The 17269-nt window shown below is 42.1% G+C and overlaps 1 protein-coding gene across 2 annotated transcripts in view; it reads left to right on the top strand.

Moving 5' to 3' along the window:
- The window catches only part of RPS6KA6 (ribosomal protein S6 kinase A6), a 36931-nt gene extending 24363 nt beyond the window's left edge, over nt 1-12568 (top strand). The window contains exons 13-22 of one of the 2 annotated variants that reach the window (XM_030228750.2): nt 676-778; nt 1843-1967; nt 2249-2374; nt 2822-2911; nt 3542-3700; nt 4122-4283; nt 4684-4760; nt 5453-5570; nt 6605-6745; nt 7622-12568. In XM_030228750.2, coding sequence (XP_030084610.2) covers nt 676-778; nt 1843-1967; nt 2249-2374; nt 2822-2911; nt 3542-3700; nt 4122-4283; nt 4684-4760; nt 5453-5570; nt 6605-6745; nt 7622-7747 — 1227 coding nt within the window. In that variant the 3' untranslated portion in view covers nt 7748-12568. The remainder of the gene's footprint in view (nt 1-675; nt 779-1842; nt 1968-2248; nt 2375-2821; nt 2912-3541; nt 3701-4121; nt 4284-4683; nt 4761-5452; nt 5571-6604; nt 6746-7621) is intronic. The other variant, XM_050974268.1, reaches the window with a different exon arrangement.
- Nucleotides 12569-17269: the final 4701 nt, after the last annotated feature.

Here is a 17269-nt window from a genome sequence, read left to right as displayed (position 1 = left end):
AGCAAAACTTCACTACTTTGTGTGAATACACTTTAGCAGTTGTCTTGTTTGGCTTGATTATTTACTTTTTTCCTTTTTCCTTGATGATGAAATAAAATCAGCAGGGAAGTTTAAGTTTAAAAGCTCAGCAGTTCTAGCTCCTTTTTTTTTTTTTTTTTTCAGTTTGACAATAATTTGTATTTATTTCACTCTGGTGGTGTTGATGACACTTCTGTATTTTACCTCTTGATTTCTTTGGGATGAATTCAGGTCCCCTTTCCTTAGTTTTGATTGGTTAGTTGGTTTGTGTTTTTGAAACTAAAATATACTGTATGCTCTTATACAGGAAGGTTAAGTTAAAAACACTGCAAAAACTAGATCTGAAAGGAGGAGAGAAATGGCAAGGAAATGCTCTTAGAACTTCCTGAATTTTGCATGGGGATTCAACATCTTTTGACATGAGGTTTTCTGTTTCTTAGCTGTAAATGGGATTTATTGCAGATTTGAGATCTTTCCCTGATTTAGCTGGGTGGATTTGGAAAAACCTGGAATAGAGCTTTGAGAATGGGCAGATCCTTGCCAAGAGGGATGTGCCTGACACAGGTTGAGATCTTTGTCCTTTACCCTTTATCTTGGCAAAATAACAGCAGCCATGGAAGCTTCAGTGACCCTTAAATCTTTGTCCTTCTCTTTCAGAAACTGTTCAGAAGAGAAATTCAGCCTCCCTTCAAACCTGCCTCTGGAAAGCCAGAAGATACTTTCTGTTTTGATCCAGAATTCACAGCAAAAACCCCAAAAGGTGACTGTGCATGGCTATAAATTGGTGAGGTTTGTGGGACAGGAGGGTCAAATGAATGCTAAAACAACAAGCAGAAAAGCCAGGGACAAAGGTAAAAGGAGAGGATGCACCAGGGTTCCAGTGCTTTGAAGGAGGATGTTCCCCTCAGGGAAGGGGGATGTTCCCCTCAGCAGGTTTCTGTTCTTTGAATATTTTGCAAATCTTTGACTCAGGAAGAAAAAAACCAAATGGAATATTAAAAGCTGGACTATGGTTTCTAGTTAGGATTCAAGTCAGGCATGCAGTGTTTGAGGGGAAGTATTAAATATTAAAATAAACTCAATTTGATTGCAGCAGTGATTCTTTTTAGGGTCAGCATTGCATTGAGAATGCCTTGCTTTAAGAAGCTTTAACTATTATAATTATTATTTCTTGGTCTGCTTCAAGTTTTCTTTTGTGAATTTTTTTTTCCAGCTGCATCCAGCTTTTAAACTCTCTTCTCATGATTGTTTGGAGAAGGTCTGTGCTCTTAATAGGCTACATGAAGTTATTGAGCTGTGCTCACTGTGAGATTTCAGACAGTGAATTCAGAGGTGCACAGAGTATAACCTGAGGAAAACTTCATTCTAATAATTCAGGGATATCTTTTCAGTGAGGATTTACTAACTGGATATTCTTGTGTTGCCTCACTTGTGCCTTGCCAGCAGCTCATTCACCACTGAAGCAGCACATTCTGTTGTTGCTCTTCTGTGTTACAAAGCTGTTGAGCACAAGACAATGATCTTTATTTCTTTTCCATAAGTAGTTCTGTTTTCAGTAAACTTCTTCCTTAAAACATGTGTTCATGTATAAATTCCTGCAGTGCTTTGCAGTTGTAGAATAAACTCTGGAATACCTGTTTGTGTTACTGAAGTGAGAGAGCACAGATAACAAACTAGAAGTTTTATTTATTATTTAACACTGGTGTTCCTCTTGTTTGCTTCCCTTCCCTCAAGGTGGTTTTTGTAACATCCCTCTCCTGAATGTTCTGAAATGGCCTTGCTGGGCTGTAGCCACACTAATCCTGTGTGTCTGTGTGCCCCCAGATTCTCCAGGGGTCCCACCCAGTGCAAATGCCCACCAGCTCTTCAAGGGATTCAGTTTCGTTGCAACTACTACTGTAGAAGACCATAAAATATCACCCCTCACCAACATCCTGCCCATAGTCCAGGTAATGCTTTGCTTTTTGGGACACTTCCTTGGCATGCCAGACTGACCAATGATCAGTATTTACACTTGGTCTTGCTTTGTTGAGGAGACTGTTATGAAATGTGTCTCATTAAATACTTCCATGGGGTGTATTTAATTTTAAAAAGCAAGTTGCTGTTTTCCTGGAGGCAGAATTTCAAAGAAAAATCACGAGCAAGCAGGAGAAGCTTCTGCCATTGGTACAGTGTAATGGCAAAGAGAAGCCTTTGCTTTAGCTAACCACTTGCCTGTGTTTTTTCAAAGCAGCTTCATGGAAACAGTGCCCAGTTCACTGATGTCTATGAACTGAAGGAAGATATTGGTGTGGGCTCCTACTCTGTTTGCAAGAGATGTATCCACATAGCTACAAACATGGAGTTTGCTGTGAAGGTACTGGCATCAATTCCACTCTGACATTCTGAAAAGATTGGTTAGTAGATTTGAAAACCTAGATTTGTGAGTTTTCCAGTTGCTGTTGTGATTATAAGTTACAGTCTTGAAAGCTGAAAATACTGTACAATGGTGGGAACACCTGAAATAAAGTGAGATTCACCAGGCTGGAACTGGGCTGCAGGGAATTAGTGATGCTTCAGACCAGTGCATTTCCTTGTTCAGTGGAGCAGGACAGGCTGCATTAATGACAGAAATTTAACAAGGATAGAGCAAGAAATGAATAAATGGGATGAGAAGCTGGAGGATGAATTACTCATGATTAGTAAGAAGTAATGAACTCTAGATTTTTTTTTATTCTGTTGTTGAAGTGAGAGTATAAATAGAAAAAATGTCTTTATTTAATAGACTTGTTTATGCAAGTTGTTTTTCCTATTTGTTTTGCAGATAATTGATAAAAGCAAAAGGGATCCCTCAGAAGAAATCGAGATTCTCATGCGTTATGGGCAACATCCAAATATTATTACTTTAAAGGATGTATGTACCTCCTTTTCTGCTGTCTCTTATTAGACAGTCCTGAAAAAATAAATGCAGATGTAGGCAGTTTATTGGGATTCATTAAATCTCTTTTACATAGAAAAATCTACTGGGAGAGCAGTATGTAACAGTAGAGGGAGTGTCTCAAAACACAACTTTGTCCTGATATTAATTTTCTAAAGGCTGTTTAACCAGCTTGAAGTGAGGAATGATGTAAAGGTTAGAAATGCCAGATTTCTTCTTGTTTCAAAGGAGCAGGCAATGTGTTGGTAACCTGAGGGAGCTGTGGCCTGCATCTTGTCCTTCCTGTCTGTGCCAGAATGGAAGGGAAGAGCAGTCAGGAGTGTGGGGCTGCTCTCTTCTTCCAACAGCAGCTCTCACACTAAAAAATGTAACTCAGAGTGATGAATTACCAACTTGAATTGAGAGTGATGAATGAACAGCTTGAGTCATGAGCTCCCAGGGTGACACAGGAGCTGCCTTGCCCTCCCTGCTCTGGCAGTCCCTGCTGTTTGTGCTGCCTCTCCTGTGGGAGGAGGGGATTTATGGGCTCGTGTACCTACAGATGTTGCCTTGGTCAGAATGCTCTGAGTGTGTTCTGGGTGAGAGCCCTGTTAAACCTCTCCCCAGGTGTATGATGATGGCAGATTCATCTACCTGGTGACGGAGCTGATGAAGGGGGGGGAGCTGCTGGACCGGATCCTGCGGCAGAAATTCTTCTCGGAGCGGGAGGCCAGTGCCGTGCTCTTCACCATCGCCAAGACCGTGGACTACCTGCACTGCCAGGGGGTGAGTGAGTGAGCCAGCCCTGCCAGCCACAGCCCTGGCACCGCTTGCAATCACCACTCCCTTGCCCTCTGTGTGGCTTGTTTTCCTGCTTAGAGCTTTTGTATTTTATCACAAAAATGAATAATAGAAACAACTTGTCCTGTTATCCTGGCAAAGCCTTTGGACTCTGCATTTTATAAAACTGCAGATTTTTGTCCTGTTCTCCTTGTTGCCAAATGGTGATGTTGGTTCCAGTTGCATTATGAGCCAGGAGGTTTTTATTGCATTACTTGAACTAGAATTTTTGGGTACTTCAGGTTATATAATTGTTTAAAACTCTCATAAGTATATTAATCTAGAGAACAGCTTTTGTAAATTGTAAATTACAAACAATGTACCTGCTCCTCCTAAATGATGGCTTTTTAAATGTCTTTGCTAAAAGGTGGTGCACCGAGACCTTAAACCCAGTAATATTTTATACACTGATGATTCAAACAATGCTGACTCCATCAGGATTTGTGATTTCGGATTTGCAAAACAACTTCGAGGGGAAAATGGACTGCTTCTAACTCCCTGCTACACTGCAAACTTTGTGGCACCAGAGGTATTTCAAGCTGCTCTGTGTTTTCTTTGTGCTGTTTTTGGTGCATCAGATGCTAAAACTTTTCAGCAATGCTTGGAAAACAACCTCAACAATTCTGCTACTTTTCTTTAAATATAATCACACATGCTTTTTAAACATGGGTACATGTGTTTATTATAAACCTGCTTTAAAAACAGCAGAGTCCACCCTCAAAAATAAGATGTGAGCCTGTTGAAAATCTTAAGAGATGATCTGGGAACAAGAAATGTTGTTGGTGTTTACTGCAAGTTGTATATTAGAAAGTCAATAATTAAATCTCTCACATGATCCAGGGATGGTCTTACCCTTCCCTAGGCTGTGGTGTTGTTTTGGGGTGTTTTTTTAAATATATGACAAGTATTTAACACTCTTTGTTTCATAGGTTCTCATGAGACAGGGATATGATGCTGCTTGTGACATATGGAGCTTGGGAGTTCTCCTTTACACAATGTTGGCAGGGTGAGAATATTTCTGAGCTGTTTTGTTTACCTTAAATCCCAGAATGTTGCCTGAATCCTTGCTTCCATAGAAATGGTGAGGCATTGGCTGATGGAATGACACAGACACAGGTGGGACAGGCAGCTCTGAGTCAAAGCCAAACAAACCAAGTTTAGCTCAAAGTAGGACCAAGGTTTCTCTTCCCAGTGCAGGACTTGGGGGTGCCAAAGCCTTCCCCCAGTTTTCAGGAGGGAATGGAGTCTGTGAAAATAAGTGGTGGTTTTTGTTTTACCCTCCAGCCTCTTGTCCTCCCACCCCATCCCTTTTGCTCACCTTGTGTCTCCTGCCACTGCTGCATTCCTGTGTAGAACACTCTGGGTTGTGATCTCTGGAGTTGTCTCAACATCCAAACCTGATGAAGCTCTAGGAAGCATCTAGTGGCCAAATGAGAGATGTTTGCTGAATTCTTCTCTAGCACAAAAAGAGCAGGTTTTTAGTCCTATGACTAAATCCTGTCTATTGGAAATTATTCTCTTGATAAATCTGTACTTCCCATTGAATATGAGAAATATTAATATTTAGTAGGATGTGTATATATTCTGTGATATGTTTCTATTGGCTGTGGGATATTGACTCTGATTCACAAGATTTTACCAATTTCTTGCAGGTTTTATCTATAACAAGGTGCTTTTGTTGGTTTTTTCTCTCACCAGCTATACTCCATTTGCCAATGGTCCCAATGATACTCCTGAGGAGATCCTAGTACGGATAGGCAGTGGAAAATTCTCTCTAAGTGGAGGCAACTGGGACACTGTTTCAGATGCAGCAAAGGTGTAAATGTGTTTTGGTTTTATATTTTTGTAGAATTCCAATGAAATCTGAGCTTTATCAGCTAGACTGCTCTGTAAGTGTAGTTTGTTATTATCTGCAGACTTCATTGCAGGGAAGGATATCTGCTCCAACATTTTATTTAAAGGCTCCATCTGTAATGAATATAGATTCCCTGGGATGGTGTTGACCCACTCTGTGGGTATCTTAGTCACCAGTGTTACCTTTTAAAAAGATCAGCCTTAATATTAAATATTAATGTTTAAATATTTTTTCCCAGTCCTTTGGAAGTGCACTATTGTTCATTTCAGTAGGAGTGATTCAGAATGCTTGTTGGCTCTTGCTGTCTTAGCATGAGAAATTCACTTCTGTGTATTTAAGAATGCTTCACATTTTGTACCTAAAACAAAGGGAACATTCTGTCAGCTTGCTCATATTTTGGTTTTATTTCAAACTGTTGCTGTCTCTGTTCTGTGCCCTTCCCACCCACCTCTCCTTCGGACCAACGTTGTAATTAATCAGTAGCTTGTTGCTAATGCTTCTAACAGGCAAAAACAAGTGTCCATTGCTGTTGGCTTTATGCTTTATGTGACTTCTTGAAGGAAGAATTCCTTGCTGGTGTCTCCTTGTCCCTGAATTCATTTGTAGTAAGGAGACAGCAGAGCCCAAAGTGCAGAATGAAAAAGGAGAGATATTTGCAAATAATAGCTTTCCTCCATAAAAATCTGCCTGCTACATTTGAATAGGATTTCTAGTCTTTTAAAGATTATATTCATAAGAAACATGAAAGGCACAACAGTGAGTTGCTTTGCAATCAAGGCTGGCTCTGTTGAGCTGCTCCAATAGTACCACCCATTGTTCTCAGCCTTCTGCAGTGTCAGGGCACAGAATGATCCCGTTTGTCTGCTGATCTCTGTGTGTTGGCATTGTGTTCCTCCCTCCACATCGGGTGCTGCTCTCGTTGCTGCCATGGCTGCTGCTTTAAAGGCCACCTTAGATGCTTTGGGCTGAGCAGTCTGTGTTTCCCTTCCCTGCAGGACTTGTTGTCACACATGCTGCACGTGGATCCCCACCAGCGGTACACGGCCGAGCAGGTGCTGAAGCACTCCTGGATTGCCTGTAGGGACCAGCTGCCTCATTACCAGCTCAACAGGCAAGATGCCCCACATCTAGTAAAGGTAAAGCCACCTGGGATGCTGCTTCAGCTGGGGGCTGTGCAAGGAGTTCAGGTGGTTTAGAGCTACAGACAGAAGTCTCATTTTTTGTTTGTTTCCATAGTACCAATAAAGTTACATAGTGAGACAAATTCATGGAATGGTAGAATTCTGGAATGGTTTGGGTTGGGAGGGACCTTAAAGCTGAACCATCCACCTCATGCCAGGGGCAGGGACACCTTCCACTAGCCCAGGCTGCTCCAAGCCCTGTCCAACCTGGCCTTGGGCACTTCCAGGGATGGGGCAGTCACAGCTTCTCTGGCCCTGTGCCAGGGCCTCCCCACCCTCACAGGGAACAATTCCTTCCCAGTATCCCACCTAACCCTGCCCTCTGGCAGTGGGAGGACATTCCCCTTGTCCTGGCCCTACATACCCTTGATTAAAGTCCCTCTACAAATTCAATTAATAAATAGTTATTTTTAGTAATTATTCTCCCTCAGTGTAAGGGAAGAGATTTTTGTGAGTGTTTTCTGTAAGGTAGATCTTGAGCTGTCTCTGAAGTCAGGCCTGAGTGGCCACTAAGAGGCTGTATGTGAGAAATTGGTGCTAATGTGGCTTGAAGGATACAAATTCTGACCTGCATTACCAGGTGACTCCTACAGCTAAGGGATACAGAAGAAAGAGAAAGAAAGAAGTCTTAGACACCCATACTTAGACATTGGAAGGATTCAACAACAGATTTTTATTTTCCCTAACAAACTTCAGAGTATTCACGTGACCTGGCACAAGTCTTGTTTGGTTTTAATGGAGTTAGTTGAGTATTTAATGTTTAATTGTTTTATTTTCTGATTAAAACTTTTACATACATGAATTATTATTACATATTTCCTTTTTCTTTAGGGAGCCATGGCTGCTACATATTCTGCACTGAATCACAAGACATTTCAGCCAGTGCTGGAGCCTGTGGCAGCCTCCAGTTTAGCTCAGCGACGGAGCATGAAAAAGCTCACATCCACAGACTTATAGATCCACTGGGACACCTGAGCAGACACAAGCAAGGGGGAAACCCAACAAGTGGCTCTATTTTGCCTGACCTGTGATCAAAAGGCATCTATGGTTTCCTGCTACACTACTTGAATTCTGTAAAAGTCCTTTTTTTAAAAAGAAAAAAAAAATCCACAGGTTCATACTGTGTTTGTTATACAGGCCGTATCTGTTAAGTTAATTTAAACATCAGGTACACCATAACGAATTTCTCTACACTGTCCTTTGAGATCTGTTGCAAATATTCTTTCACATTCTGTATAGTTTTGCTGGGTTCAGTTAAAAAAAATGGTTTAGGGGACCGTTGCCAATGACCAAGTTGTACATAAAGTGTCAGTGGGAGTTTTCTTGCTTCACACCTTCAGACCCTGCTGTGAAGGGCAAATTCTTCATTTTGTAATTGGGCACTTCATTGATTGAACTCAATTCCTTTCCCTGGTCCATGACTATTATGCAGAGTTGGGCAATGTGCTGTGCCAGAGTTAATTCATCACTGTTGATTTGGTAGGTCTGTGTGTGCATGGTGCCAGTCACTGAGGAGTTTCTGTGGAAATACAAACCAAAGGGATGGGCAAGATCCTGCACTTAAATTTGATCTCTTGTGACCCAAAAGAAATGCTGGTTATGGCCAGCATTTCTGACAGGAAAATGAACATTTCTGGTTGTTACCACAAATTGTGTCCTGTGCTGAGCTGGAAAAAGTCAATATGTGCATAAACTGCCAAAATTGAGGCTCTCAGAAACATTGGTGCCACTTTGAAACAACATCATGCAGCTCAATCCTTTGTTATTTATATTTCCCATCCATTAATACAACTACTGTGTTATTTTCCTCAGCAGTCTTTCCACTAAATACACCCAATATTAGTTTTGTTTGGCATATGAGACAAACTGACACTTTATTATAAGCAACTTGGCACTTGGGGTTTATTTTTTATTTATTTGATTTTTTTAATAGAAGGTTGCTTCTCTCTGACTCTCTCGCCGCATGTACAAATATTACAGAACAGAAATGCAAAATTCTCTTTGCCTAACTGTAGGGGTAGCTTGGGAAAATAAATAAGCCTTGCTGTGTGCCCAGATAAGGGAATTCTGACCAAGAAATTTCACAGTTATGGACAAATTCTTTTCAGCATCCTGTGGCCAGCACTCACTCTCCCTCTCTGTCTGGTGTTAGGACTGCAGCTGTTCCCAAATGCTGGGATGGAGAGGAAATTCATTTCAGGGCCAGAATTACCTTGGGGTTTCCTGACTCCAAACCAATGCTAACTGCTGCTAGTTCATTCAGAGATACACTTAGAAGTGTTTTCAAAAGTTGTAGACACTGAGCAGTAGTGACATAGCAGGATGATTATAAATATTCAATATATTAGTGACATTAGGCTGTGAAGTGACCAAAACTCAGGCATAGTTCAGACTCATTTGTCATCATTGAATTTTCAAATGCAAGACCCCAGGGCTGGCAGAAATCAGTGTTTTGGGACAGCAAAAAAAACTTCCAGGAGAATTCTGGCCCAAGCACCAGGAGTGGTGGTGTTAATTCACATCTCACAAGAGGTGTTGGCTGCTTTTTGCTTATACCTGTGAAGGACTTGGTGGTGTTGGAAATACTTTTAGATAAGCTGCTTTCTTCTGTTCTGGTGGGGGAAGATGGACATTATCTGGCCAGATAGTTAGGGATGAATATATGTAGATTTGAGACTTAATGATATAGCAAACATAGGTGTGCTCTTTGTATCACGCAGAACATCCCCCAGATGGAATTTCTTGAGTGTTTGATAGATGTTGGAAGCTTTAGGGGCCATTTGTGCCAAGTTTTGAGGTGCCTGTTTGAAATGCTTGAAAACCTATCAAAGAACACAACTGCTTCCTGGAAAGCTCTTTGTTTAGTACAAAATCTGCCCTTTTTGCAGCTGCTTCATCCTCCTTTTCCTTAATGAAGACTTTTTCCAGCAAGAATGCCTGGAAATTTCTTGTCTTAACATTCTGTCAGGGTCATTTTAATGTGAATTGAAAGATGACTGTCAAAAGAATTTGAATTCACTCAAAAAAAAAAAAAAAAAAAAAGGGACCAGAGTGATGGAAGTTAAACCCCCTGAGCCCAGGTCAGGGTGTAATGTGGGTTCAAATGTAGTCCTAAAAGCTGTGTTGGGGCTAAGAGGTAATGCAAGGCCTGGAATACAATGGAAATGTCAAATTTGAATTGTCTTCAGCTTTCCTGCAAAGCAGCAGCTGGTCTTTAATGGCTTTACCATGAATCATTTAACAGTTTCTGTTGGTATTTTCTTTTAGCTTGCTTAGAAGCACCACAGAATAAGCACCTTAAAAGCATTTTGCACAAGAGCAGTTGGAAGCAGCTGAAAGGACTCAAGTTGTTCTTGATGTGCAGCACAAAGGTGGTGAGAGGAAAAGAACACAAACAAGATGGATGTTCTGATTCATTGCTGAGTATTTAAAACATTTCCTGGGAAGTTATCCCTGTTTTATATCACTGCTGGCCTTTAGTGCAAGTGGTACTTCAGGGGTAAAAATAACATTACAAAGTTGTCTTATTTTGGGGAAAACATATGGATGTGTTATATCTGACAGGCCAGTGTACCCTGGTATGCCAATTATAATCCTTATTTAGGGGGAAAAGTTCCCTTGCTCTATTTCAGCATATCAGTCCTGGAAATATTTGGGATATGCAGGAACACAGAGTTCACTTGCAGTTTACTTTTACTGTATTTAAGGGTCATCTTTGTGAGGCTCCTTTGGGAATTCCTTGCCTGTTTCTCATCCCTTTCTTTCCCAGCTTAGGTTTTGATCTCTAAAAGTAGCATGGTCTGCTCATGAGCTGTCAGGTAAAGGTTTGAGATGGAAGAGCAGGTGCTGGCAAAGTGCCCTGGCTGCAGTGAAAGGTTGGTGACAATTATTTCTATAATCTGGGCACAGTTGAAGTTTACAGACTGGTGATGTTCTTATTGCCTTACTGGGTCAGAAAAAAAAGTCAAATTTTCACAAAGGCTCATAATTACAGAAGTAGGCATTCAGACTAAAGGAGTTTCCACAGAACTAAATCTTAAATTATAGAATATTTTGGCTGTGGCTTCCTGCCAAAAAAGCTCCTGCTCTGGTGTTTGGTGATGATCATTGTCAGGTCCAGCTCTGGTGCACACAAAGCAGATTCCCACTGGAGCTGGAGTGGGCTCAGGACCTCTTTTGCTGTTCTTTCACCCCAGGATATCTCAGTTTGTACCTTCAGTTATCCCTTGGATATAAAGGGAGGAGCTCTGTTGTATTCCTGTTCCAGATCCAAACACTGCAGTGGCACCACCGTGAGCCCATGCTGGGGTCACAAAACCCTTCCTGAGAGCTTTCCTGCTTGGGTCCAGGCCAGCCCTGATCTGTGGCTTGTGTGGTTTTCTTCTTTTTGCTCAAAATCAGTGAATTCCCCGTGCCCATGCCAGGAGGTGCAGGGGGCTGAGCCTGCTCTTCCTTTGAGGCCTCTGTTGTTTGAATGTTCTTGCAGCCAGAGGAGGCATCCAAAGCCTCACCCAAGTCAGTCATGTTGAGCTTGAATTCTGTCTTCCATGTTTTATTTCCTTTTCCAAAGCTGATCTTCAGCTGTCCAGTAGTTAAAATAACCTCTGGCAAACTTCAGGTTGGGAGTTCCTTGCAGTGTCCTTAGAGACTGCTCTGTAGAGCTGTGTTAAGTTAATTACACAAGGTTACAATAATGCTCCTGGTTTGTACCAGTGAAATTAGGCTAAAACATCAATGCAAACACAGGGTTTTATCTATTTCTGTAGCACTTAAATTTTTCAGTCCTATCCAGAACTAAAAGTTTGCAAATATTTGTGGGAGGGGAGGGAGGAGCAGTTTTTCTTTCTCAAAGTTTCCAGAAAGTTTTGGAAGCTGTGATCATAATAGAGTCCTTATGTAATCCTGTAGGAGCTGTGTAGGGTTAAAAACATAAAATTCTCCTTAAAAGTTTGTTCCAAAGCTCTGAGGTGTGCACTCATAGCTGTTGGTAACACCCCTGCACTTCATTCATACCACAGCTGCCTTCTGCATCAACATCTGTCCCTGCTCCAGGTATTTTTAAATATTTGCTCCTCCAATTTCTACTGTTCCTTGGGAATAGAAGAATGGATACAAAATTGAAAACCCTCACCTTTAATATATGGCTGAAACTGATTGAGTATTATAATAATTTGCATAATTAGATAGTCTCCCACAAAATCAGCAGCTGTTTTCCTTGAGATTTTTTTCCTGTGTAATGAAAACAAACTTTCTCTGAAAGCTTTAAAAGATACTTAATTATATCTCTTAATTATTAATTTTTGGGCAATAGCTTATTACCAATAGTGAGTTTGAATAACCCTGAATTCTCTTGTGGGGTTTTTCACACGAGGATGCTGGAGGTGGATCTGCTTTGCAGGACCAAGTGTTCAGGTTTGGGTGTTTTCATTAGGCTTTTGAGCAGTGTTTGCCAATTAATTAATTAATTGCATTGTCTTAATGTCCCAAGCACTTTGGCATCTTGCACTGATGCTCTGGTTAGAGCTGAAACTCTCCTGGCACGTGGCTGAATCTCCATAAAGGGCATTAATTGAGAACAGTGTGCAATGGATTCCATGCTCTGAGGTACTTCAAAGATGAAACTCTACACAAGGTCCCCGTTATCAGATATTGTAACTGTCATTTCCTTCTCTTAAGCATATTGTGGATTTTGTATCATACTGTATTTATTTCATTTAATTTTAAAAGAAATGTTTTCTTTAAAGCTCTGTATATATTGACATTAAAGTTTGCATTGTACTGCGTTCTCCTCTTCTTGCAAGGCTGGGTCTGGCTGTGCAGTGGTGTTTCTCTTGGCACTGCTGCCTTCAATTACAGCACACCAAAGACAACCTCAAAACTGTATTTATTTTTGTCAATCTCCCTGAATAATCGTAAAGGTACAGTTTTAATTAGCTGGCAGTTCTTGAGTACTAGAATAAAAGAGTTGCAAATTCACAACATTTGGTAATTGACAGAAATCCATCACTTCTGCTTTGGAAGTTTGCTTGCTTCTGTTTTTCAAATGGATATAAAAAACAATGAGCAAACATTCCTAAATTAAATGTATATGAATTATTTCATAAACCTTGCCAAAAATCTCACATACATCAAGAGCTATTTATAAATTGATATTCAGTCAAGTATTTCATGCCATACTTGCAGCAAAACAGACGTTCAGTGGTAGGACTGATGTATTACCTCAGGGGGGGATCATCAACCTCTGTGCTTTTTAAATAGAAAATCTATAAAATTGTCTAATAAAGTCTATTAAATTTGACTCCATATATTAAGAGGAAATAATTTTCCTGCAAAGATCTGATCCTTTGCAAATAGACACTTGCATTACAAGTGGCAGGAATGACATTAAAAGCTGGGTTTAAAATCCTCCTGAGGTATTTGGTAACTGCTGGTGCTGTTGGTATCCACAATGGTTTATAGATACTTTATTCTTTTGAATGCACAGGAAGGTTTTCCCACCTTTGCCTCAGGTCCATCTCCCAGGTGCTGTTTGCTGCACAAGACAACTGGTGGCAGAAGAAGGGGGGGACTGGAGCCACAGAGGAGGTAGCAGGTACAAGTTTCCCAGATTGTGATAATTTCTTTGATTTTATTCAAGGCAAGCAGGAAAAACGCATCAAATTAGACAAAACCATTAAAATAATTTTTAAATGCCCTGAGTCTCAGGTATTGAGATCTGCAGGCTTAGTGAAGGTGTTGCTGGGTGGGAGGAGACAAGGCATGGATTAAAAGCCAACCTGACTGAATTTGGAGAAAACAAGGACAGGGATGAGCCAAGTGTTAAAAAAGACTCCAGAATGTGCCTTAATTGCATCCTGCTCTCTTTTCTTTGAAATTTTGGTCTTCAGGAGCTGTTTTCACCATGATTCATCCCTGAAACTTTATGACTGTAAGAGGCACCTTCCCACATCTCTTTTGGGTTTTTTGTGGGGTGCAAAATGTTTTAAGGTAAAGATGTTCCCACCTTAGCTTGCCTGCTTGCCCCAGCTGTAGGAGGAAGAGGGAGCAAGTGTCTGCTGGCAGTTTTGCCAAAATACTGATTTAACTATTTATTTTAACTTCTGTTTAACAATTTCCCTCCAGAACCTCTGGGGAACTTCTCTCAGAGGTTGGGGCTTCTTGTGGGCCTCTTGAAAGACACAGAAAGCTTTTGGCAGGGCTGAGGTCAGTTCTGCAGCCCCTTAAGGCACTGTTTGGGCAGGAGCTCCCTTGCAGCTCCCTCCCCTTGAGGTCATTTGCATTTCCAGCCTTGGAGTAAATCCTGAACTCTCCAGAGCTGGTCTGGGACCTGCTCTGTGATTTCTGGCATGCAGAGAGTTCTGCTCCAGAGCAATCTTGTACCAAGCTGGGTTTAAACAAGAAGTGTAATGCCCTAGTGCTGGCTGATGGAGCAAATTCCTTATTCCTGGAGAGGTGCATTTCGGGCTCCTGTGGTCCTCAGCATCCAGGTTTGTATCTCTGTAGGGATAGCTGGAATTACAGAGGGAGGGACAGCTCTTATTTAAGGGGGTTTATTGCTTGTTAAGGCTTTTGAGGGGGGAATCACGGTGTAATTCTGATGGGCTGTGCCTGTCCTATCCATGGTAGTGTCCAAAGCCAGGTTGGATAGGGCTGGGAGCAAGCTGGGATAATGGGCTTTAAGTTCCCTTCCCGTTGTATTGAATCACAAATCCTTTTCTGTGGTAACTGCAGTTGTGGAGTGCTGACACAGGCCCTGTGTATCCCTAACCTGGCACCTGGCTGTGCTGAAAGCCCTGTCTGGAGGTCCTGGCAGCTAAAATCAGGTATTGTGTTATCTATTGCATCAAAATCTGCTTGTCTGGGGCTGAATTCAGCCATTCCGTGGAAAGCAGCGACGGCCAGAGATGAGGAGCAGCGTGGGGAAGGGGGATGCAGTTTTTGATTTCAGTTCTTTATTGCCTCCTCCGGGGGAACGGGCACCGGCTGCTCGCGGGGTCACAGCGACCCCCGGGATGCTGTGCTGCTCCGGGGATGCGCTGTCCCGAGGGATGTGCAGGTCCCGTGCCCGTTAATTCCCGGCCTTGGCCGTGCCCGTCCCGGCAGCCGCGGTGTCCCCTGCGCTCCCCGCAGCCCCCAGGAGATGGAGGCAGCGCTCCGCAAGCGGCCCCGGAGCCTTCCCGGGCATTCCCGAGCCTTCCCACCGGGACTGATCCCGCCCGGAACCCTCCAGGGTCACCGCGGCTGAAGGATGCACAGCCGGGAACTGGAGTTCAGTTGAGTTGTTGGAATTAATTTGTGTTTTGTTATTTTTAAAAACGTATTTCCCCTTTTTGAGAATGTCTTGCTCTCCTGGTTCTCTTGTTTTCCTGCCTGTGGGATGTGGTTGTGTGATCCCTTCATGCCCATATCCCGAAGAATTGAATAGAACAGCTCCACAGCTGCTGCCCCTGGAGCAGATCTTGCTGCTCCTGCAACCAACCAACCTTGGAGCATCTCCCTGAACCCAGAGGTCCCTTGGCAAGAACCTCCTAGTGCTGGGACAAGAGGAGGAGCAGGAATAATGAAATCATGGTCCTGACCTGGGAGGGATCCCCGTGGATCTCCGAGTGCAGCCCCATCCCTGCACAGACCCCGCCAATCCCACCCTGTGCTCGGGAGCGTTTCCCAACCTCTCCCGGAGCTCTGGCAGGGTTTGGGCTGGGAGCGTTCCCGGGGGAGCTGCTCCATCCAGGAGGGAGAAAAGGGATCCTGGGCTGTGGAACTTCCCTCTGCAGCCCTTCCTCTGCTCCTCCTGAGCAGCCAGAACTGCTGCAGCCGAGCACAAAAACTTCTGGTTTGGAAACAGCAGCACCAGCAAACCTGGAAGTTTCTAGAGCAAAAACCTCAAAATGCAGATTTTTGAGGTAAATAGAAATATTTTGGGTCCAAGTAGAGATCAGGTGTATGTTTTTAGTGATGTTTTTTATTTATTTGAACACCTGTATGCTTTTAAACAGAGCTTTGTGCATGTTTACTCTTTTCATTAGGAAATTTATTGCAATTTAAAATGCTCTGATACTCCAGGGTTCAGCATCTGGAGTAAACTGTATGGTAGAAAAACTCTCATTAAATTCTGATGGTAAGACAACAATTTAGGAATAAAAATTAGTTAAGATCCCACTTTTCCAGGTTAGAAAATCACATTATGATCAAACTGAAGGTGTTCCTGCTCATGGCAGAGGGGGGTGGGACTAAATGGGTTTTAAAGGTCTCTTCCAACCCAAAAGGAGGGATTTCCTCGTGCTGCTCAGGCTCCTGCTGCAGAGGGGGGAGCAGAAAATGAACCTCAAGTTAATTAACAGCTCCAGCTGCTAATTCCCCCTGCACCAGCCCAGGAAGAGTGAGCTTGTTCATTCCCTGTGCCCCATGGAAAACGATCAAACTCCAAAATAGCTGAAAGAATTAATTTAAATGAGCTGGCAGTGCTTGTCAGGGAGGGAATAAGGGCAGATTTGAGGAAATTAATAACGTAACTCAAAGTTTCCAGCAAACTCCTGGCAAAGGCAATGTAAACTTGGTTTCAAATTAATTCTTGCAAATAAACATTTGAAATGCTACAGGCCAAATTAATATTTCAGAATTCTTCCCTATTTATTACTGTGCTTAATTTTCTTACTTAAATATAATTTGGGCCTACGGCTGTTAAGAATTTAATTTTTGAGGTACTTTAATGAATTACAAAACATGTTTTAAACAGAAATGAATAGCTAATAAATGCCAAAAGTGATTAATTTTCTGAAGCATGCAAAGGCCTTTGTATTTAATTTTTTAAAAGTGCCCTAAATTGTTGGAAAGTAAAGAGAAAGAAAATACAAAGTGGATCAGTTGAAGTCTGGAATAATTTACTAAATCACAAATAATTTTGCTGAGGCCATAGTTCTTCCATGAGTCTCCAGTCCTTCCAGGGGTCTCCAATCCATTTTTTGTGTCCTTTTGACAAGGTGGTGACAATAACATGCTCTGGGGACACCTTGCTCTGAACCCCAGCTCCCTGGATGAGCAGCACTCTGCCCTGTTAAAAATTGATATATCCAAGCTTTTCCTGGGATAATACAACATCAAAGAGACATGTTTTGATATGCCCATGACTTTCTGGTTATTTTAATGTATTGGGGTTTCTTGAGGTGAAAATGAAATTGTGAGAATGAGATTTTCATACTTTAGGTGAGCTTTTAGTATAAATTTTGAACCTGGGGCTTGTGTGATGTGTAAAATTCCACCAGGTGGGATTTATGTGCACAGCTCCCTGCACAGTGGGATGGCAACACCTGCCATTAATTTTTTGTGGCTTGAAACTGAGCTTGATTTAGATGCTTTCATCCCAAGGGAAGAGACATTTTCTGCAATCAGCCCAGTGGTAATTGTTTGGAGTTGAGAGTGAGCTCACTGAGATTCCCCATGAATCAATGGTGTGCTGCCAGTGATTTATGCCCCAGCACA

This window comes from Serinus canaria, chromosome 4A (assembly GCF_022539315.1).
Source record: "Serinus canaria isolate serCan28SL12 chromosome 4A, serCan2020, whole genome shotgun sequence".
NCBI lineage: Eukaryota > Metazoa > Chordata > Aves > Passeriformes > Fringillidae > Serinus > Serinus canaria.
Note: the sequence above shows the minus strand (reverse complement) of the source record. Positions and strands in the feature narration are given on the sequence as shown.